We start from the raw sequence: 20,271 nt of genomic DNA, 5'->3' as shown, positions 1-20,271 counted from the left end.
GTTTGTGGGCGTTAGAGTGGGCGTGGTCGAAAGCAACATCGTGGCAAGTTGCAGTGGCATCTCTTAAATACGTATTCTTAAGCACAACTTTGTAGCTCTTATAGTTAAAGTAGGCGTGGCTTGATCGGAAAAAAAGCTCTCATTGGGAGCATCATAAAAACCTACATGCTTAATCCGAACTTTCTATCTCTTATAGTTACCGGGATATCAGCTTTTTTAGAAAAAGGGAAACCCGTCTTTTGAGCTTGGGGGGCGTAGGGGTGGGTTTGGCCGGATAATACCACTATAAGATGCGCTGGCATCTAAAGATTGTACATACTGAATTTCAACTTTCTAGCTCAATAGTTCCTGAGATTTCATCGATTTTAGTTTTTTGCAATTTGTGGGCATTAGAGTGGGCGTGACAGAATGCTATAAAGAACTTGCGCTGCGTAGGGACCTCAAGAATCTTCATGGTTAATCTCAACTTTATATCTCTTACATTTCCTGAGATCTCAGCGTTCATACGGACAGATAAACGGACAGACGGACATGGCGTAATCGACTTCGCTATTGATCCTGATCAAGAATATATATACTTTATAGGATCGGAAACGCTTCCTTCTACCTGTTACATACATTTCAACGAATCTAGTATGCCCTTTTACTCCACGAGTAACGGGTATAATTACAGGGTGGCCCATGTAGCGTTTGCCTTTTGCCAATAAAAAAAACTAACAAATTAGACTAATATTCCTCAAAAATGTGTTTATTAAATGACACATATTAAAGCGTTTATTTCTGGTAGTGCAGCCATTTCCAAAAATGTAATTTTTTAAATATATCGGGAAAAATTAATTCGAATTTGGCTAAAGCTCTGTATCTAGTTTAGTTAAAGATACGACTTTAGAAATATTCAAAAACTTGTGTATTCTTTTTTTTATTGTTATAAACATTTGTGTTCTTGTGCTTTTATTCATACATTTTGTTGACCTACATATTATATAATAGATTTTTCTTTAAGATAATAACAGATTCATTTTAAAACCAGTTAGGCCGCTTTTGGCTTTTTGTTCGGTACAAACGTCGATGATTTAATGATGCACTTATGATGACCATGCAATCCTTCAAACGGCAGACAGCGGCATTCACTAACTAGTTCGGTTTTAAAAAGTGTATCTGCCACCGAGGTTACAATCTGGTTTAACATTTTCTTTTGGTCTGATCCTTTTAGCTTTTCAAAGTTTTGTGTTGCAAACACCCAACCACCATTATTAAGGACAAAGTCAATGCCCATGTCATTGTCAAATTGCAGTTTGGTTCGCTTTTTGCTGTCTTTTCCATCTATAGTAGCTGACAATCGAGAGTTAAAGCCTGTAAAAATAAAAGGTTACTAAGAAGAAATATTGCGTGGCATAAATTAGGATTCCCACCAATTAGTTTTTCGGCTGATACTCCCTCTAAAGTAAGGCCCTTTACTGGCGCGATTAGATGAAGAAGTGCACCATCAAACTTAGTGATGGAACCAGTCCATTGCGCACGAAGAAATTTCCACTACAAATTTAAAATGAGTACAATCTTACATAATAAAATAAAACCAGAAAAATCTCGCTTACCCAATTTCCATATTCAAGAGAATCGCTTCGCACACCGATAATGCTCTTAGCCGCACCAGCACGGAATGGATAATCTAATGCCAATTGGAACGCCTTTTCATCAGATTGGGGCGCAATGTCTTCCACTATTTTCTTCAATAAATTATAAATATCTAGGATTCGCTTCTCAGTTAAAATTTGCTCGACGCAATTGTCACAGAAGTTTTTTATTCCATTCAACTTTACATCGGTGACCCTTCCTTTATAGTTGATTTTACCATTATCACTGGTAAGTAGAGCGGGATATCGCTTAGACTCGTCAAATACAACAACTCCTACTTGAACATCCGTAAAACCACGGCTTTTTAGTGATTCACGAATATCATTGATTGCAGGTGCTATTAAATTAGACAGGACTACGGGGGTTACATTCATATCAACGACAAATACAACATCCGCCTTGTTGTTTGGTAATTTAACAGTAAACTCATCTCCAAAATCACGCTGGCCAACAGCACCAACGCACTTAATGCAACGCGGTGGTAATAGAACCAAATTACTAAATTGTTTAACAGCGGAGCCGTAAGCTAGAGCGAATGTACAGGCAATTGCCTCCTTATCCTTTTCAGCAACTTTCGCAAGGGCAATATCACACGACTTGCGATAAGGTCTGTGGTCGACGGTAATAAAATTGATGGCAAGTGTTGATTGAATGCCAAATAACTCACTACATATTTCCTCTCTTTTCGGACTCTCGACTTGATCTTTGCCAAAGGCAACTGCTGCACATTTTCCAACTCCGTAATCGTTGCCTAGTGCAGCAGAATCTGAGGCTATTGTGCCATCAATTCGCAAATAGTCATCATATGGCTCAGCGTTGCCATTGCCGAGAAGTCCTCGTGTCTTGCTTGTATAGAAGCCATTTATGTTAAAATGACAAACCTTTAGATCTGTAGTGCATACAACACTTACACCATACTCAGAATGTAAGTGAACAGTGTAAAATTTGCGCCATGCGTGAAGACCAGATAAGTGCTGTGGGTATTCAACTAAATTTCCATTTATTTTCAATGCAAGATTGTCAGCCACTTCCGCGTAGTTACCATCACGATCTACTATAGTGATGCTCTTAAGTTTTCCATTTGTTAACTGACCAATTATTGTGAAATTATTGTCCACACTGTCCTGTGCTAGGATATATTTGCAATTTCCAGGATACGCGAAGTTTTGACCATCAAAAGTGAATATATGCTGCCCATCGACAACATGGCCCCGTAGCTCGAAGTCATTAAAGAAAATCCATGAGTTTAATAAATTCTTGTTAAATACATCATCCCAATTCTCATTTAAAATATAGTTTAAGATACTTGAGCGGAATGAAAGTATGGTTGGAAGAAGAGCCAAAGAATCTAAGGATCGTGACAGGGAACTAAAACACGTCTGAAAATCAATTGTTGGCGCATATGACTTAGAAGGAGAATTTTTCATCGAGACCCATATCGAACGTATGGCCTTGATTAGGAGCTTACCAAGGTCGTCAAGTGTCTTTTCATCATTAATTTTTTGTTGATTCAGTTTTGCGTTTATGTATTCGTGTATTTTTTTAAGGAATTCAGTGGTCTCTGGAGTTTGCGGTAAAATATTTAACTGATCAAAAAGACTGTTCACAAACTCAATGGTCTTTTCAATAAGCTTCAGATTTTTAACTTTCTCATTTACCTCCTTACGTATGCTTTCAAATGATGGAAGACTTGCAGCATACTGTTTAATTTCATCGATTACACTCTCAGCCGTTTGAACCAAGACTTTTATTATTTCTTGAACTGCCTCGTTGATTGGCTTAAGAGTTTCAGCAATAGCTTTGCTATAGTTTTTCAGTGCTGTTCCATACTTTTCCACCTCAGAAAGAAGAATTTTAATTGTCTTTGTATAAACGCTGACAATTTCTTTATACAGCGCACCAATAAGTTTGTTTGCCGTTAAAATAAAATCTTCCCACGCTTTAAGGAGAGAGTCCTTCCAAAGAGCTTGCAATTTATCAAAGACATCATCAAATGCTTTATGAGCCTTTTCAAAAGTTTCTGATACTGCCTTTCCTAAGTCATTTACTATATTGGATATTTTCGCAAATAGGTTACGTCTTAAAAAATAAAAAATTCATTAAAATTCATAGAAAGAAAAATGTAATTCATGCACTTACATGCCGTCAATAATCGGTGCAATTGATGGATCTGCTTCAAGTTCTTCAATAAGTCCCTTTATGTTTTCGATCAATTTACCCTTCAGTTTCGAAAAATCTGGAGAAGCATCTTTAGCCAATTTAGCATTTAATTCTGAGGATAGTCGTAATTTTTCAAATCGTTCCTTAAGATATTTAGAAACATGTTCTGCATCTTTATTTATTTCCGTTTCAACGTTAAGCTGTTAAAAAAACATACATTATTAATTCATTAGTTTAAAACCATAAGAGATATATTTTTTTTATTCTTACCAAGAAGGAATTAAGGTCTTCATCATTACACGTATATTTAGTTTGCAAAAAGTTGGTTGGATCTAAAGCTACACGGCCGTTAACGAATTGTTTGCCGCTGCCAGAAGCATCGAACTTAAATTCCTTGCCCAATTTGATTTCTGCATTACCATCAAAGAAACCTTGACTCTTTAATGAAATCTTAGCATAAGTGGGTTGAATCTCACTTGTAATTTCTAATGGACTTTTATCAACAATTTGGAATGTTGTGTTGAATTTCGCATACCTTTTTTGTCTATTAAAATCTCCGACTATTTGAATAATAGGTTTATTTGATTCACCTAAAGACATTTCTAATTTTTCCCTATTTAAAATCGTCACCGCCTTAATATCTATATCGCCGTTATTAACTTCCAGTCCAATATTGAACTCTTGGTTTTCGATATCTATTGCCGCGTTGCTGTTTATTTGATACTGAAACTGAAATCCATCAGATTTAACAGTTGTAGTAGACGCAATATTGACACCATTCTTAGAACGTGAATTACGCAATTCGCTTTTTCCTACCACCTTTTGTTCTGGCAGTTTAAAAATGTCAAATATTATTTCAGCATTTGCGATTTGTTGATCAACGTTTCCATTAAATCGTCCAGAAATAGTAAATGGACGAATCGTTGGATGTTCCAGTTTAAGTTCACCATCAGCGTTCAGAGCAGTGCGGTCGATTCCCGATACGTGTACAACAGCAGAAACACGAAAAACGTCTTCAGGTTTTTGCAGCTTATCAATAAAGAAGGAAGCAGATTGCTCATAGTGGCCAAAAATATTGCCGTCTGTTGGTATTTTTTGCACAGCTTCAAACAAAATTTGACGTTTTGGAAGAGTTAGTTTAACAGTGGACAACGTTGGCTGAACGATGGCATTGAGTTGGTACTTAAAGTTATTCCCAGTATTAATAAAACTATCTAAATTGTATTGGTACTTAAATCCATGACGTGTACTCTGTGATTTTAACTCTAACTCATATGGATATCCAAGCTCACGCAAATCAATAAGAATAAGAGTGGAAAGTTTCACTGCATCCAGCTTTTGATCATCTATGGTTACGAGTGATTGCACTTGAATGTTTGTGCACTGTCTCTTTTCTTCGCAAATGGAAAACTTTGTGTTAAACTCCTGATTTGTAATTTTAATTGTTGATAGGCCATTTTTGCTTCCAAAATTACCATTAAGTGTATACGAGAAACCAACCTCCTTATCTGTATTTATATCAAAGTGTTGCCGGGTCAACTTAAAACTACCATTATGCAATTTTCCGTGAAACTGTATTTGGCCTTGCCCATCAATAATCTCTTTATTTTGTTCTTTTTTAAGAGAATATGTAGCCGTTCCTAAAAATACTACGCCATTCACATTATTAAGTTGAATCTTGATGTTCTTACCTTGAGTTCTTGCGTCAAGTTCGTAACTATCAAGTTTTAATTTGTTTGAGTTCCAATGGGCGACTATATACGAGTCGTCAATACTGACAAAAGAAGCTTCACTATTAAATTTAATGTCCAAATTGGCCAAATTTTGTATTTCAAAAGTCACCTTTCCCTTTCGCTCTCCTAATATTTCAGCAATGCTATTGATAATAATAGGGGTTTCCTTTAATAAATTCAAGCGAAGATCAACACCTTTTTTATAGGCAGAGCGATATAATTTCGTATTCAGTCCATATGACTTATCCTGATTGGCATGTACACTGACTACAAGCGTCAAATCATCATCAGATTGAATCGTATGAATATTGACTTTAATGTCCTTTGCAGATTCGTAGCTGGAATCTAAGGCATATACTATATTTACATTCTCGGCTTCATAGGAAATAGATGCATCTGTCTTCACGTATTGCTTTCCGTACTGAGCGTTGAATATATAGTTTTGCTTAGCATTAAGGTCACCATTTTGCTGTCGCTGATAGTTACCATTGAATTTGAATGGAAATTCCATTTTATGAGTTTGAGCCTCAAACTTATAACTTCCATCATTAGGAGACCCATTCCACTCAGTGTCGACACGAACATAATGATCCTGGCCAGTTTTTGATTCTATAAAAATTTCAGCGTTGTTGCTTGTTGATGGGCTTGACAGTTTTACGCGACTTGTAATTTCAACAAACTTAAAATTTGATTTTGGAATTTCAAAGTTAGCTTTAAATCCATATTCTGCCGGTAAATTGCCTTGTTTATTATTGTAATTTCCATTAGCAATAACTGAGAAAAGGTCTCCATACCTACCTGTGATACTAGCTACAGCTTTTTGTTGGGTATATTCGCCTACGACAACGGCAACCTCAATGGGTTGGGGTAGTGGATTTCCATTGACCTTAAGGTTAATGTTTAAGTTTTTGGCTTCACCGTTAGGTTCCTGCTTAGTTTGAAAACTCAGCTCAGACTTTTCTCCATTGAATGCCGTGTATACCAAATTACTATTCGCAGAAAAGTCTTTAGTTTTTTGATTAAGTCGATCAAGTTTTCCCTTTAGTGTAATTGAACGTTTTTTCTTACTGTCAGATAGCGTGTCACTGAGCTGAGCATCCAGGGTACCTTGAGCTATTCCAGTTTTAGCATTTGTTGAGAACTTACGATTAGCACTTCCATCTATAACTCGCCCATCGGGAGTGGTCAATGTAAAGGTACCAAGTAATTCGCCATTTGCTCGCAGATCGCCTTTAACACTCCCATTAGCCTCGAACATTATTTTTTTTTCGTTGGATTCGCCAATATTTTTAGTAGAAAACTTTAACTTATCTATGGTGTTTTCAGACCTAAAATGCAATTTCTTTTCTCCATCAAGTGCTAGGGTCGTATCAATATCGTACTTAGGAGCCAATATTTGAAATTTGGATTCTACATCAAGTTTGTGCTTTGGATTTGTCTTCAAAGTCTCAATAGTTGCTATCAAGTCTCCCTTTCCATTTTTGGCTACGCGGAACTCTCCTTTAGCAGTTAATTGATTCTTAACAATAAGATTAAGCTTAGCCGCGGATATTTTATCCTGTGGATGTTGGGACTCACTTGTTAATTTGACAAGCTCTGTTGTATCTTGGCTAATCCTGAGCTCGCTAATAGTTTTATCAGGGCTACCGATTACTTTAAGTAGCCATTGAGTAGATTTATCCTTTGAATTAATTTGAACATTACCCTGAAGGTCAATTTTTATATCTTGGGTGGTGTAACGTTGGCCTATTTCACCTTTCGCCGATAGTAAAGTTCCCCAACTAGTTGAAATAGCGTTGTCGACTAAATAAGCGTTCCCGTTAAAATCGCTCTTAGATAAAACATCGATCGAGTGCTTGTTGAGCTTTGCACTTGCCTCTAAGGAATAGTCTTGTGTATGTCGCTGATTACCTTTATATTTAAGATTAAGTGAACCAATTTTTTGATCACGTGAAATTTCAACATCGAAGTCCAACTTATTTACATTAAAACTTGACTTAATTTTTAATGCACCAACTCTCTTATTTTTATTATAAACTTGCAAATTTTCCCCAAATGAACCAGCACGAATAGAACTAGAATCATTGTCCCCTTCGAAATCAAAGGATGCATCGTTTTCTATGCTCCAAGTATAAGCTTTTCCATTTATTTTAAGAGCATAGGAATGATCAGCTATGGTCAAGTGTACAGAGCTTCCATAAATATTTTCGGGTGTCCGTTCATTATTTATAAAGAAGCCTGCCGCATACTGACCACTTTCCAATTCAATATTTCCCTTTACTAAAAAGGACTGCTGATCTGAAGCAATTTGGAGCTCCGAGTTTAAAAATTGTTGCCCAATATCTGTCCATCCATTTACAATTATACGTACGTTATTTGCATTAGACACTTGGAAGTTTTCAAAATTATATCTTGTCTGCTTGTCATTGATTTCTTTAACAACGATTTTTCCCTCTGCTCGATACCCATTTATGCTGTTTGAGATGCCATTATTGTCTTGAATTTCAATCAAAGGCTTGTATTCATTTCCCTGTTTTTTTAGGCCAATTTTACTTGTTTTTACTTCCTTATCCTGTTCGAATTGACCATAAATTACCAATTCGGTATTATCGTTCTTTAATCCAGCTTCGACACCAAGATGGTATTGAGAATTGTCGAAAGATAATTTACCAAATATTCTAGGTTTATTTCCAACTTCGAAAACAACACTAGTGTCATGCGAAACTTTAGATCCAGGAGTAGAATAATATAGTTTCCATTTTTGGCTGGAGGGCTCAATTGAGTGAATACCTTTAAATGTCAATTTTCGTTCAGCCGTTAAGGAAATGGCAAAACTAAAAGGCTTGGAAAGATGAAATTGGTTCGAAACAGCAAGGCCTCTTTCTGCATCATTACTGTTGCCAGCTTGCAGTTCACTCAAGCTCGTTGAACTTTCAATGCAAATGTTTAAGCCAACGACTTCCAATTGGTTAAAGCATATCTCACTAGGCTGAGAATTCTTTACTTTTTTGTTACCTTTAAAAGAAGCTGATATCTGTTTGTCTTGCTCGGATACATATAGTTCTGTGTCAATTTTTATATCAATAAGCTCAAGTTTTTCCCGTGGCAGTTCGACATCGACAGTAAAACCTTCCCCATCACTAATGGCGGCTACGGTTATATCATTTCCAGTCGCTGAATGTGCTGTTGACACCACGCGAAAGCCAGTAGATAGTACTTGCGCATTGAAACCCACCTGAAGGTTGACACTAAGATCAATACTTGGGACAACCTTTAATCTATACTTTGTTTTCTGCCAGTTTTGTTCTAGAATTGAATTAATATCAAGATTAACGGCTAGATCCGTTTTAGTAGCTGCAAAGCTTTGAGCAACGAGTTCCAAAGGTATTCCAATGCTAGTTGGATAAGCAAGGTCGGTATCAAGTACTAAATTGTGAGAGGATATTTGTTTTTCAAAGGAATTTAATCCCTGTTTTGCTTTTTCAATAGAATTAGAAAATTCATTTATGATGTCTTCAAGATTACTTGGTATGCTGTCTCCAAGACTTAAAAATGCCAATTCCGAACCAAAAAGTTTCAAAGATATATCTAAATTAAGATCTTGCACATTTTTGCTACCGTATGTCTTATATCTTTTGGATGTCTTAGCAACGTCATCAGCAATCGATCGTCGAGCTCGACCACCGACTCCAGCAGTTGCGTTATTTCCAACTTCAATCGTTTTAACGATTTCATCAAAATCTTTGTTTAGCAACCCTTTTGGTCCTAGATAGTATTCTAACACACCTTCAAAATTTTCTTGACGTACGCTTGCTTCCAAAACGTTAAAACTAGTGCCAAAAATTTCAGTTGTTATATTAACACGAGATGATCTTGGCAAGAACCCGTGTTGCGAATATATTAATTGGTAATCAGAACTGGCTCCAACGCCAAGGGATTCAAGATTATAGGAAACTTCATTGTTGAAACTGTAACGTCTGTAATCCGCGGGAAACTTTTTAGTCACTCGAATGTTAGATAAATGGTACCTTTGCTGCTCACGGCTGGCGTCTGTAGAGTCCCGAATGGCTTTTAAATTAGATGAAATGAAGCCACCAACCTGGTTAACAGTTTCAGAATTGACTATTTCGGAGATTTGGTTAGCAACATCTGCGTCCGGACATGAAATCAATGACAAATAGGCTTCAATACGCAATTCTGAGTCCTCATTGCGGTCCTTAAGCAATTCTAAGGATTTAGTTTGCAGCGTTTTATCGCATCCAACAGTTAAAAAAGCCTGCAAAGCTGCAACTCGTATGCGATTAGATCGGCCTGTGGAGGAGCACTCACTAAGAGCTGCTGCTGTATTGCCAGCTAAGCTCTTTGCATTTCCTATTCCCTTTAAAATGTAGATAATGCGTTCTTCCTCCTTTTTGGTGTTTGGCTTACAGTGTTTTAAGCCATCCGAAAATTTTTTCGATATGGCCTCGATTTCTGGTCCTTGGCAATTCCTTCCTGTACAGAATTTAGCCACTAAGCTACCCACGGATAGATATAATTCCTTAGGTACATTTGGTAACAGCTGAGCAGCGGCTTGATTAAGAGTTTCTTTGTCCACACTTTTGACTAAGTTTAATGCCAGTATTGCGAGTAATTTCTCCTTTTCATTAAACTTAGCAAGTTGTTTTAGTATCACTCTAGCTGACTCTGCAGTACCGGTGCGAAACAAACCATCCAAGTATACCTTACGTGCTAAGACCTTGTTGGGATGTGGAAAAGCAGCCAGTTCCAATAAAGTCTCACTATCGGATTGACGGAGCAACCTAATAAACTCAACGAACTTTTTGGCGCTTTCTTTTTTCACATAGTCGCCAGTTGAGTCAACAAGATCAGATAATACAGTTTTTAGCGCATTAATATTTTTCGCGGTATAGGTTTCTGGTCTTTGGAATATAACGCTCTTAACAATAGATCCTGTCAACGGTGAGTTCGATTTTGTACCGGAAGGATTTTTAAGTTTTAATGTGGTTACTACCTTTCCATTTATATCAGAACTTTCTTTTGTGGTCCCAATAAATTTGTATGTTTCTGTCAAGTGAACATTATCAATGAGACCGTTTACAATCTTTGACTCCTTTATGTAGGTCGCTTGCAACAGAAGACTGGATGTAATACCAGCTTTTTCGTTTACTTTCCCGGACACCAGCCCATTAATAATTTGCTCTCTATGCACACAACTATTTAAGTTGCGAACTTTTGTAATTATGTTCGCATTACCAACATTAGATGTTGATGTATGTGTTGGGCATTGGCCGAATACGTCAATTTCATGTTCTGTATTTAACCCAGATTGCAATAAAGATATAACGGCACGCTTAATATTTAAAGAGTACTCCAGATCACCAGAGTCTGAGCAAATTTGAGGCTCCAGTAATCCATTAACAAGTGTAAACTGTACTGGTTTTTGAATGCTGCTTAAAATTTTCTTCTCAACAGACTCTTTTGTATTAGACACCTTTACAGAACTTAGCTGTAATGTATACCCACAGTTTCCTTTCGAAAATATTTTTGCGGACCCGGATACTTTGAGACTGGTATCAGCAGATTCACTGAGAACATTGCTACTTAATCCAATAGTTAAAATACTGTCGAAAGAATAATCATAGGAGTTACCAGGTGTATATTTCAATAATCCATTGTCCGCTATGAAGAATTAAATCTTATTTAGTAAATAGATACATGTTTTTTTGTGCGACTTACATTTTGGACATCCAAGATTGCAGGCGTTTTCTAAAATTAAAAATTCCGTTAAGTTATGAAAACATTTTAAAAATTAAATCAAATTGATTGCTAATTGACTATTTTCAATTGATAATAAATATAATACAAATGTAATTCCTAATTGTAGATTTAGGTTATAACAGAAAATAAGTAATAGATAGAGGGAACCATTTCTGATCCCATAAAAAACATGGGACAATCAGAATAGATCGTTAGAAAAATATTCCTTATTGCTAGGTTTTACCAACAGGTTTTACCATTTTATATAATCAACAAGTATATTAAAAACATTTTGATAACAGCTTTAAATTCGTAAATGTTTACTTCTGATATACACAAAAGATACATTTTTATTGCATACTTTTACGACGACACCATACGTTAATTTAAAATAAGCCATAAATTAAATTCATCCGCGAGTAGAACCCTTAGCTGCTTTTACTCCTAGCCCTATAATAACTCATAGTTTTAACTTGTAGTTAGACTTAGATAAATAAAAAAATAAATAAATAGATAAGATAGAATACAACTATTTATACGAAAAACTCATTACTATCGATTATATCGTTGCTTCTTGCTTTTGGAGCCGAAACATTTGTATGTTGTAAATGCCTATCTATTTACTAAAAAAAAACATTTAAAACATTTTAAGGTCTAAGATGAACGGTGTATGTACTCGTATAAGCTCAATATAAGTTTTACCATTCAGCACCGTGTTTTCATCCACTTTCTAATTATTTCGAAGATAAAAACTTTTCTATTAAGCAAACACCGAAAATTAATCGGCTAGTGATTGTGATTAAATGTATGTACATATATGAATATCTATTTATAGTCATAACTTTAACCTAATTATTATGATTACAGTTTTTTAAGATTTGTCTAAATATTATTACGCTGTGTGGTTTTGAGATCTCAGATTTCATAACGTGAGTAAATGCAAATTAATTCTCCTTAGTTCTTTCAAGAATTTGTCTTGAAGCACAGGTCTAGAAAATGAAAATCTTTAATGATTTGCCCAAGTATATGTATACTGTAAAAATATAGACGTATACCTTATATTTAACAACAAAAAAGTATTGTTAGTTTGTAAATTCAAATTTATGTTTGGCATCCATCCACTTATCAGCCTTGGCAACAAAGTGTTGCTGTTGAAATCAAGCCCTAAACATTCCTTCTGCCAGAGAACAGATAACGACGAATAGTACAACGAACACAATGCACACCACCAGTATCATCGCTGGCCAACACAACAATTGGGAAACAACTAAAGCAAACGCATCCTGCCAATTTCTGGACAAGAGACGGCAAGTTTTTCGAGTCCTGAAGCAGTGACTTAACCTATTATTCATATTTAGTTATAAACATTTCTTAATTACCTTCTAATTTTGTATTTTTGTTATTTTTACATTATTATACTCAACGTATTATAGCCAGTAAATTAGTTGATTGACGTTTAATACATTTATTTATTTGTTGAAAAAAAACCCACAACTTTCGAGAGAAAAAAAGAATAAACGCTAAAATTTTCCGCGGTTCGTGGGCGTTAGAGTGGCGTGGCAGGATTCTGAATAAATGCTGAAAAATAAACTTTCGCTGCTTAGGGACCTCCAGAATCTGCCTACTTAATCTCAACTTTCTATCTCTTATAATTCCTGAGATCTCAGCGCTTATACGGATAGACGGACATAATCGACTTGGCTATTGATCCTGATCAAACGGAAACGCTTCCTTCTAACAGTTACATACTTTTCAACAAATCTAATATACTCTTTACTCTACGAGTAACGGGTCTAAATACGAAAATTTATAAACACTAAATGTAACCAAGCTTTTATACATATAATAAAGTAGTCCTTCAAAGCCTATGTACATAGGAATAATATTATGCTAAAAGTGTGATCTATAAAGCTCATGAGCACTTTCTGATCTAAGAATTTTATAAAGTTGCATTTTCAGATCAAATATGTTTGCATATGTTCCAAATTTATTTGCATGACAAAAGTTCTGTGTTTATGAAAACTGTGTGTGTAATGTAAACTCTGTACACAAGCAAATTTATACGGTTAATTATTAAGACTAAGTCTAAATAGGATTTAAACTTGCCACAGCTTTATACGTACTTAAGAATGTATTTATAAAATTTGTAGGTTTTTAGGTTAAGATTTGTTTTGCCTAAAAGTCTGACACTTACCAGCATTTACAGCTACGTAAAAAAACACATATATTAAGACTCCAACCAGAGGTAAAGAATATTTTTTCCTTGTCATCTTGCCGGTCCCCTTTGGGATAGCCTGAGAACAGTGAAAAACACATTTCGTTAAAAACTTGTAATCCAAAATTTTTTGTTAAAAATCGGAATGTGTTTTTTACCTAAAACAGCACAGATTTTAATTCACTTTGTTTGTCTTAAATTGAGAAATACATAGACCGACCGCGAGTTAAACCGAAACGAATACGATGACCGCTGACTACGAATTAAGCCGAATTACTTGAAAACACAGACTTTAAATACCTCTAATAAATCTAAAGCTCACACATATGCACATATATACTTTCACTATATAGTACTTAAGTATATATAAATATATGTATGCATTGTAAATAAATACACACATACCAACAAATGAAGAGATGAGATGAGAGAACAATTCGTTATCAGTAGCTAAGGGTGCTCATGCCAAAGCCGGGTACTTTACATTATCTCGAAAAATACGGACTTCAACACAACCTCTGCCAGCCCTAAGCCTCTAATCGCTCTCAATTGTATTGGGTAGATATAGTTTAAAACGGCTAACACTTTTTTAAATTTATATTTTTTGTTATTATAATAAACATATTTGATGTGCATCGATAAAACGTATATAGTTAAATCTCACGGTTTCCTTATAACGCTACAATGTTTTTACTCGTGAATTCCCGTATAAAAAAAGAGAACGATTTATTAAGATTGTGTTAAGAAGACAACATTATGTACATATTTACTTTTAACTAATTGTTAGCCTTAGATAAATAAATAAATAAATTTACATATTTACTAACTGTTTCTTAAAGAGTAGAAGCAAAGTTTGGTTTTACCTGAATTGTCTTTATACATATGTACATATATATGAAGGTATATATGTAAACTCTTTAAATCCAGAATACAAATAGGACACATAATGTTTTAATTTCACTTTAAAAAAACTGACCCAACATATTCACGGTGGTAATAAATAGTTCAAAACAACCATACCTACATACATACATTATTTTATGCGTGTGAATTACATAGCTAAGTTTAAACCAAAGTATCGGTATTTAAAATTTTTTTTTTAATTATTCTATTGACACTCTGTTGCAATATATACATAAGTTTAAACCAAAGTATCGGTATTTAAATTTTTTTCTTTAAAATATTCTATTGACACTCGGTTGCAATATATATTGTATGTACAAAGATGGAAAGGAGTTCCGGGTCACGAGCAAAAGTAAAGCTCGCAAGAATTAAGTGCGAATCGTAAAAAGAAATCTACTTGATGCCATTTCAACAAAGTACTATAAAAAGCACACATATGGATATGTACATACATATTTATGTATTATATATGCACTATGTATGTATATTCATATGCATGTGTATTTTAACATTTTAAAGCTGCTTATACGAATGTTCGTTCATGAATTGCAGTTAACGCCTGATAAGAAACTTTAATCTCTTATTAAAAGTTGCTTGGAAGCAAAATGATGCTCGATAAGAGGGCAAAATGATAGGCTGTACCGGACAGAAAAAATTACAGTTCAAAAGTTACTTCTATAATGGTTTTTTTGTTTCTAATTGTAAATATCAGAAAAATTAGGGAAGTAATGGTAATGTTATTTATTATAATTCTTAGTATTTGGTTCTAAAACATTTATTTTTTTAAATTATTACTTTATTAATATTACTTAGTTTCTGATGTGGGTATATTTTAGAAGTATCACGTGCAAAAAATATTTTAAAATCATTATTCTCGATCTTCTTGTGTTTAGCATGGTCTCCGCAAGTTATTTAGTAAGAAAAAGGAAATCCAAGATAATGTCTACCAACATAAAATGAATTAAGAAGATTTAAAGAACATGCAAATTTCAACTAGGAGGAGCTGCAATGAAAATAATTTTTCCAAACCTTTGAACAGTACGTATGAATATAAAATTTGATGATTTCATAATATTGCTCCTGGTTATTATATAAATTTGATGAATTTAAGTTTAGCTTACCATGTTATTTACCGACGAAGAATGTATAACATTTTTATACAATTAAAGGCCTTAATAAAAATAAGTTATTCAAAAAAGTCAGTCACTGCAATCATGTTGTCACTTAAAATGTTGGTGCTAAACAAAACACTATAATGGTACTATAGTGTGAACAAAATAAAAACTAAAGGGGAACGCAATGGTATTCCATTAGTATCATAGAATTTGACGCCGTGCACAGTTTTACCTGCGCTATCTGTTGCTAGAACTATAGCTAAAGCTAAGTTTATTAAGTGACATTGATGTTTATGCGGATCTAAGGTCCTGTATCCTTAATTTCCCAACAAGTTATGATAAATATTCCAAAATAACAAATTTTTAGTAGGTTGATTTTAGTATAAAGTCAAACTAAAGTATTTGGCTACAGAATCAATGCACAAACTCGAAAATGTAAGTAGTGTGAATATACTATTAGGATATATCGATATCTGAAATTTGTATATGCAACCCCTCTCTATTGATTTACACAATTAAATTCATCATATGAAATCAGTTGAATATAAACAATTTTAAAAACAAGCCTATCTATCCTGCGTTATTAGAGTTAATCAAATTATAATGCAGTCCTTAGACCAGCAATTACAACATTTGTCGTTTTTACAACCCGAAGCTTCTAATAGTTCTGCGTCTGTTTGCATTGAGCACGGCAAAGTGGCTGAGTTAGTCGACAAGATACGCCAAAAGCAAAGGGAATCTTATAGGAGGATAGATGTACCTCCCAAGCTACCGAAGAAATATAATGAAATGCCTCAGGTATTTGCCTATGAACATTTTAAAATGACTAAAAGTGGTTTTTGAGGTGATAAAAACTTCACCTTAAAACTAAATATCTTTAATGCTATTATAAACTGCATATTACTTCCCTTCACCATGAACTCAATTCTTAAAATTTAAAGTGATAGCGACATTCGTGGGATGTGAATGTTTAGAATGTTTAGAATTCAACATAATAAATATACTCCAATCAATAGTATGTGTGGCTGTTTCTGAGGAAAGGTGTCCGCAGAAAGAAATCAGACAAGCGCTAGAACCGTTAACTTTCAAAAAATCCCCAGTACACGCATAATACAAACTCTGGCTTAGTGAACTTATTTACACCACCAAGGGAAGTTTAATCCACCAATTCTACTCACCTACCCTTTAACATGTAGATAACTATTCCAATCCTTTAAAAGTACCCTTCCAAACAGACAAAGCTTTAACACTGCATTAAATCACCCTGCTAATGAAGCGTAAAAAAACAAAAAAAAAACATACCTACCAAATTTGTAATTATTTAACGATTGTTTTTTAAACTAGGGTTGTACATGAGGACATGCCGTATCTTTTGAAAGTCACAACTATCGAAAACAACATTCTTAAATCTATATATGATTTTGTTGCAGGTTCCATTAAGTAAGCAGGTTTCTTATTCAAGGGAACCGCTTTACTCACAACCTTTAATTGGAATCGATAAGATAAGTGGGTCCGTGTCTGCAAGAAAGCAAAACAAAACTGGTATCCAAACAAACGGAAAAACTACATTAGACAACCCGGCCATGCTACAACAACAACTAGAAACCCTGGCTTACCATAAACTACAAATGGAAAAAAAAGGTCTTTTAGGAGTTCAAATCCATCAAAAACAATCTCACAGCTCCCCGGAGCCGTCTGCGAGCGCGTACAGCAAAAGCTTAATATATAAAAATTTAAATTCTTTACAAAAAGGTATAGAAATACCCACACAAGAGACAATACGAAATACTTATTCAATGTTCTATATCCATAATGATGGTATGTTAACGTTCCTTTAATTTTTTTTTAAATTCCTATTTTAATAATGTAGATGCCAAAGCCATGGGCAATTCGTCGCATCAGATGCTCTCCGTCTCTACAAATTTGTTATCAGACAACGATATAGATGATGAAGCGCAGCCACCTCCTAGTCCAGAGAGCGCTGTTAGCTCATCATACAGCGAGCTTTTTCAGGTTTCCTCCTCTTTCAACAAGCCCATGGATATTTTGCAAAATAAACCGAAATCAAGTCCTTTATTACAATCTATAGCGCAACATAATGACATGATAAAGGTATTTAAAATCTTTGTTTTACATTTTATAATTTCGTTGCAATTAAATTTTATCAATTTGTTGTTATTAAAATCTTGTGCATTCGAAAATTTTTAGTTTAAACGCCTTACTTTCCCCTAAACGGGACGTAAATTCCACTCGGTCTTACTAACTATGCCGCTCGAAATAATCATGCAACAAATTATTATTTTATAAATAAATATACAAATTATTCATATTATATTTATAAATATAAATATACTTCATACTGTTCTAACAATAGATACAGCGTCAATTCTGAAAGCATATTTATTTGTACATTGATTTACGGACAGTATTTGATAGTACCGGTGCTAGACAAAGGAGATTAGAGTAGCTAAATAAAAAAAGACCAAGGAACTATAGCTGAAAATTTAATCACCTTGAAAAGTTTGTACTATCTAAAAACATATTATTTATCGCTGAGACATCATAATCGTACCGAATGCATTATCTTGGAAAGTTTTTCTAAACGGTTACTTTTAGTCTTGCTGTAGGGATTTCTTTTAAAACTTAAAATTATTCTATTCATAACGTACATTTTAAAAACGGCCGTTTTGACTGATACAACTAAAAAGTATTTTTAAAAAGTCCACAAAGAAAAAGCATCACAGGTCTGAGACGTAATTATAATTGTTAGACTCAAGTTTTGAATCAAAATATTTTAGTTTCAACTCATTTTATTGGTCGATGTATAAAAGCTTTTTTACAATCCGTACTCTAAGACCAAAAGATCAAAAAGTAGAAACGCAAGCGCCTCGACTACAACATACCCGCTACTGTCTTATCCAATTTTAAAATAATTATTTTGCCATCAGAAATTGCCGCAGGGCCAATCTTTGTAAGAAAAAGCTTGTATAATAACTGATGGGGACGTCACTACCCATATAGACATTAGATTTAATATTGCTGGCACCTTGTTCCTCGGTTTGTGGGCGTGACCTGATTAAAACCACATCAGAATAATCTAGCTCTTATAATTTCCGAGTTTTTAGCGATTTTGGTTTAGCGTATTTTGTGGGCGTGGCCAAATGCCGAAAAAGAATAAGCTTCGGTGGCATCATTGATAACAACATTCTATCACTTATAGTTACCGAGATTTTAGCGTTCCTTTATGCTTGATGGGCATAAGACGTGCTGTGATCTCAAGATTATACAACTTTCTCAACTAGCTAGAGTACTTGAGATCTGAGCGATTTTAATTTTGAGTAATTTTTTTTTAATATGTAATATATTTATTGATATTCTAGAATCTCCAATCCAAAACTAATCCCAACTATTATTGCTACGGTGGATTATCACAGGTATTTAATAATATTAATATTATATATATAAATGTATATACAAGAATATGTGAAAAATATAAATAATGTTAATATAATATATATTAAACACAAATTATGAATTAATTAATTATTTAAATTGTGAAAACATTTAATTTTTGTAATCTTACAGAGCTCTTTGACATACGATTCAATTTATGAGCCTATAAACCCTCGTCCTTCTGGAGATATGTTGTCCAGAGAAAGCTGTAATATGTATGATTCATACATCAGTGACAATAATATATCTGATAATAGTTTCAATTCGATTGAAGCTAGGCAGCCCTTATATACGCCTAATGGACGTCGTAAGTGTTACGTGGAGAACTTAATTCAAAAAAATAATGATGGCGGATTAAATAACTATATTTTAAAAACGCCTAAACAAACACAAGAATTTGAAACTTATGGTAAATATGGTAACAAAAAAAAAATGGTAAATAAAAATATTGTATTCATAGGTAGGTGTGTGAAATGCAATTCACGCGTACTTGGGGAGAGTAGTGGATGTACAGCAATGGATCAAATATACCATATATCTTGCTTTACATGCACAGATTGCCAAATTAACTTGCAAGGAAAGCCATTTTATGCATTAGATGGCAAACCCTATTGCGAATATGATTATTTACAAACACTGGAGAAATGTTCTGTTTGCATGGAGCCCATTTTGGAGAGAATTCTTAGAGCAACCGGGAAACCATACCATCCGCAATGCTTTACATGTGTTGTATGTGGAAAAAGTTTAGATGGCTTATTATTTACAGTTGATGCTACTAATCAAAACTATTGTATTGCAGATTTTCATAAGTAAGGTTTTTAACTAGGCGATATAACATTGATACTAATCGATATTAATTCAAAGAAAATTTGCTCCACGCTGTTGTGTCTGCAAACAACCAATTATGCCAGATCCAGGACAAGAAGAAACTGTTCGAGTAGTTGCCTTAGATCGAAGTTTTCACCTACAGTGTTATAAGTGCGAGGTAAACTATTTTTTTTTTTTTTGGTAAATACGTGAAAATGTAAACTTTTAATTAAATGCACTAGGATTGTGGGCTCTTATTGTCATCAGAAGCTGAAGGACGCGGATGTTATCCCTTAGATGATCACGTTCTTTGTAAGAGCTGTAATGCCCAACGTGTTCAGGCTTTGACCAAACGCATGACTACGGAACATTAAATAGAGCTTATAGTAATAGTTTTATCCGCACAACAACTGAACAGGAAGCACTAATTAATATACACAAATCAAATAACATTTTCTTCATCAATAAATAACCAAGTTATCTACTCCTA

The 20,271-nt window shown here is 34.3% G+C and overlaps 2 protein-coding genes across 3 annotated transcripts; one reads left to right on the top strand and one right to left on the bottom strand.

The window, feature by feature from the left end:
* Positions 1-903: 903 nt before the first annotated feature.
* LOC108102348 (apolipophorins) lies at positions 904-13,772 on the bottom strand. Its single transcript, XM_017207197.2, has 8 exons — positions 13,662-13,772; positions 13,483-13,582; positions 11,268-11,297; positions 4,066-11,210; positions 3,775-3,995; positions 1,596-3,714; positions 1,413-1,533; positions 904-1,353 (listed from the first exon to the last, which is right to left on the bottom strand). Exons 2-8 carry the CDS (start codon positions 13,556-13,558, stop codon positions 1,031-1,033), a joined length of 10,035 nt encoding a protein of 3,344 aa, XP_017062686.2. The 5' UTR covers positions 13,559-13,582; positions 13,662-13,772; the 3' UTR covers positions 904-1,030.
* A 2,246-nt stretch (positions 13,773-16,018) lies between these two features.
* Positions 16,019-20,271, top strand: LOC108102380 (zyxin). Of its 2 annotated transcripts, XM_017207312.2 has the most exons (9): positions 16,019-16,319; positions 16,952-17,339; positions 17,392-17,633; positions 18,902-18,955; positions 19,107-19,383; positions 19,435-19,703; positions 19,774-19,783; positions 19,839-19,959; positions 20,024-20,140. In XM_017207312.2, exons 1-8 carry the CDS (start codon positions 16,125-16,127, stop codon positions 19,913-19,915), a joined length of 1,512 nt encoding a protein of 503 aa, XP_017062801.1. In that variant the 5' UTR covers positions 16,019-16,124; the 3' UTR covers positions 19,916-19,959; positions 20,024-20,140. The 2 variants fall into 2 exon arrangements, with proteins under 2 accessions (XP_017062801.1, XP_017062800.1); XM_017207311.2 differs by having other exon boundaries at positions 16,021-16,319; positions 19,435-19,783; positions 20,024-20,271.

Source organism: Drosophila eugracilis, unplaced genomic scaffold (genome assembly GCF_018153835.1).
Source record: "Drosophila eugracilis isolate 14026-0451.02 unplaced genomic scaffold, ASM1815383v1 contig_340, whole genome shotgun sequence".
Taxonomy (NCBI): domain Eukaryota; kingdom Metazoa; phylum Arthropoda; class Insecta; order Diptera; family Drosophilidae; genus Drosophila; species Drosophila eugracilis.
This window is presented reverse-complemented; position numbering and strand designations above follow the sequence as displayed.

Bases quoted from the DNA above. Each gene is read 5' to 3' on its own strand.
- LOC108102348 (XM_017207197.2), bottom strand. From the start codon at position 13,558: ATGACAAGGAAAAAATATTCTTTACCTCTGGTTGGAGTCTTAATATAT. The intron at 11,298-13,482 runs GTAAGTGTCAGA...TTTTAATTTTAG, and splicing joins TTACGTAGCTGTAAATGCTG to AAAACGCCTGCAATCTTGGA. The intron at 3,715-3,774 runs GTAAGTGCATGA...TTATTTTTTAAG, and splicing joins GCACCGATTATTGACGGCAT to ACGTAACCTATTTGCGAAAA.
- LOC108102380 (XM_017207311.2), top strand. From the start codon at position 16,125: ATGCAGTCCTTAGACCAGCAATTACAACATTTGTCGTTTTTACAACCC. The intron at 18,956-19,106 runs GTATTTAATAAT...GTAATCTTACAG, and splicing joins GCTACGGTGGATTATCACAG to AGCTCTTTGACATACGATTC. The intron at 19,960-20,023 runs GTAAACTATTTT...TAAATGCACTAG, and splicing joins TACAGTGTTATAAGTGCGAG to GATTGTGGGCTCTTATTGTC.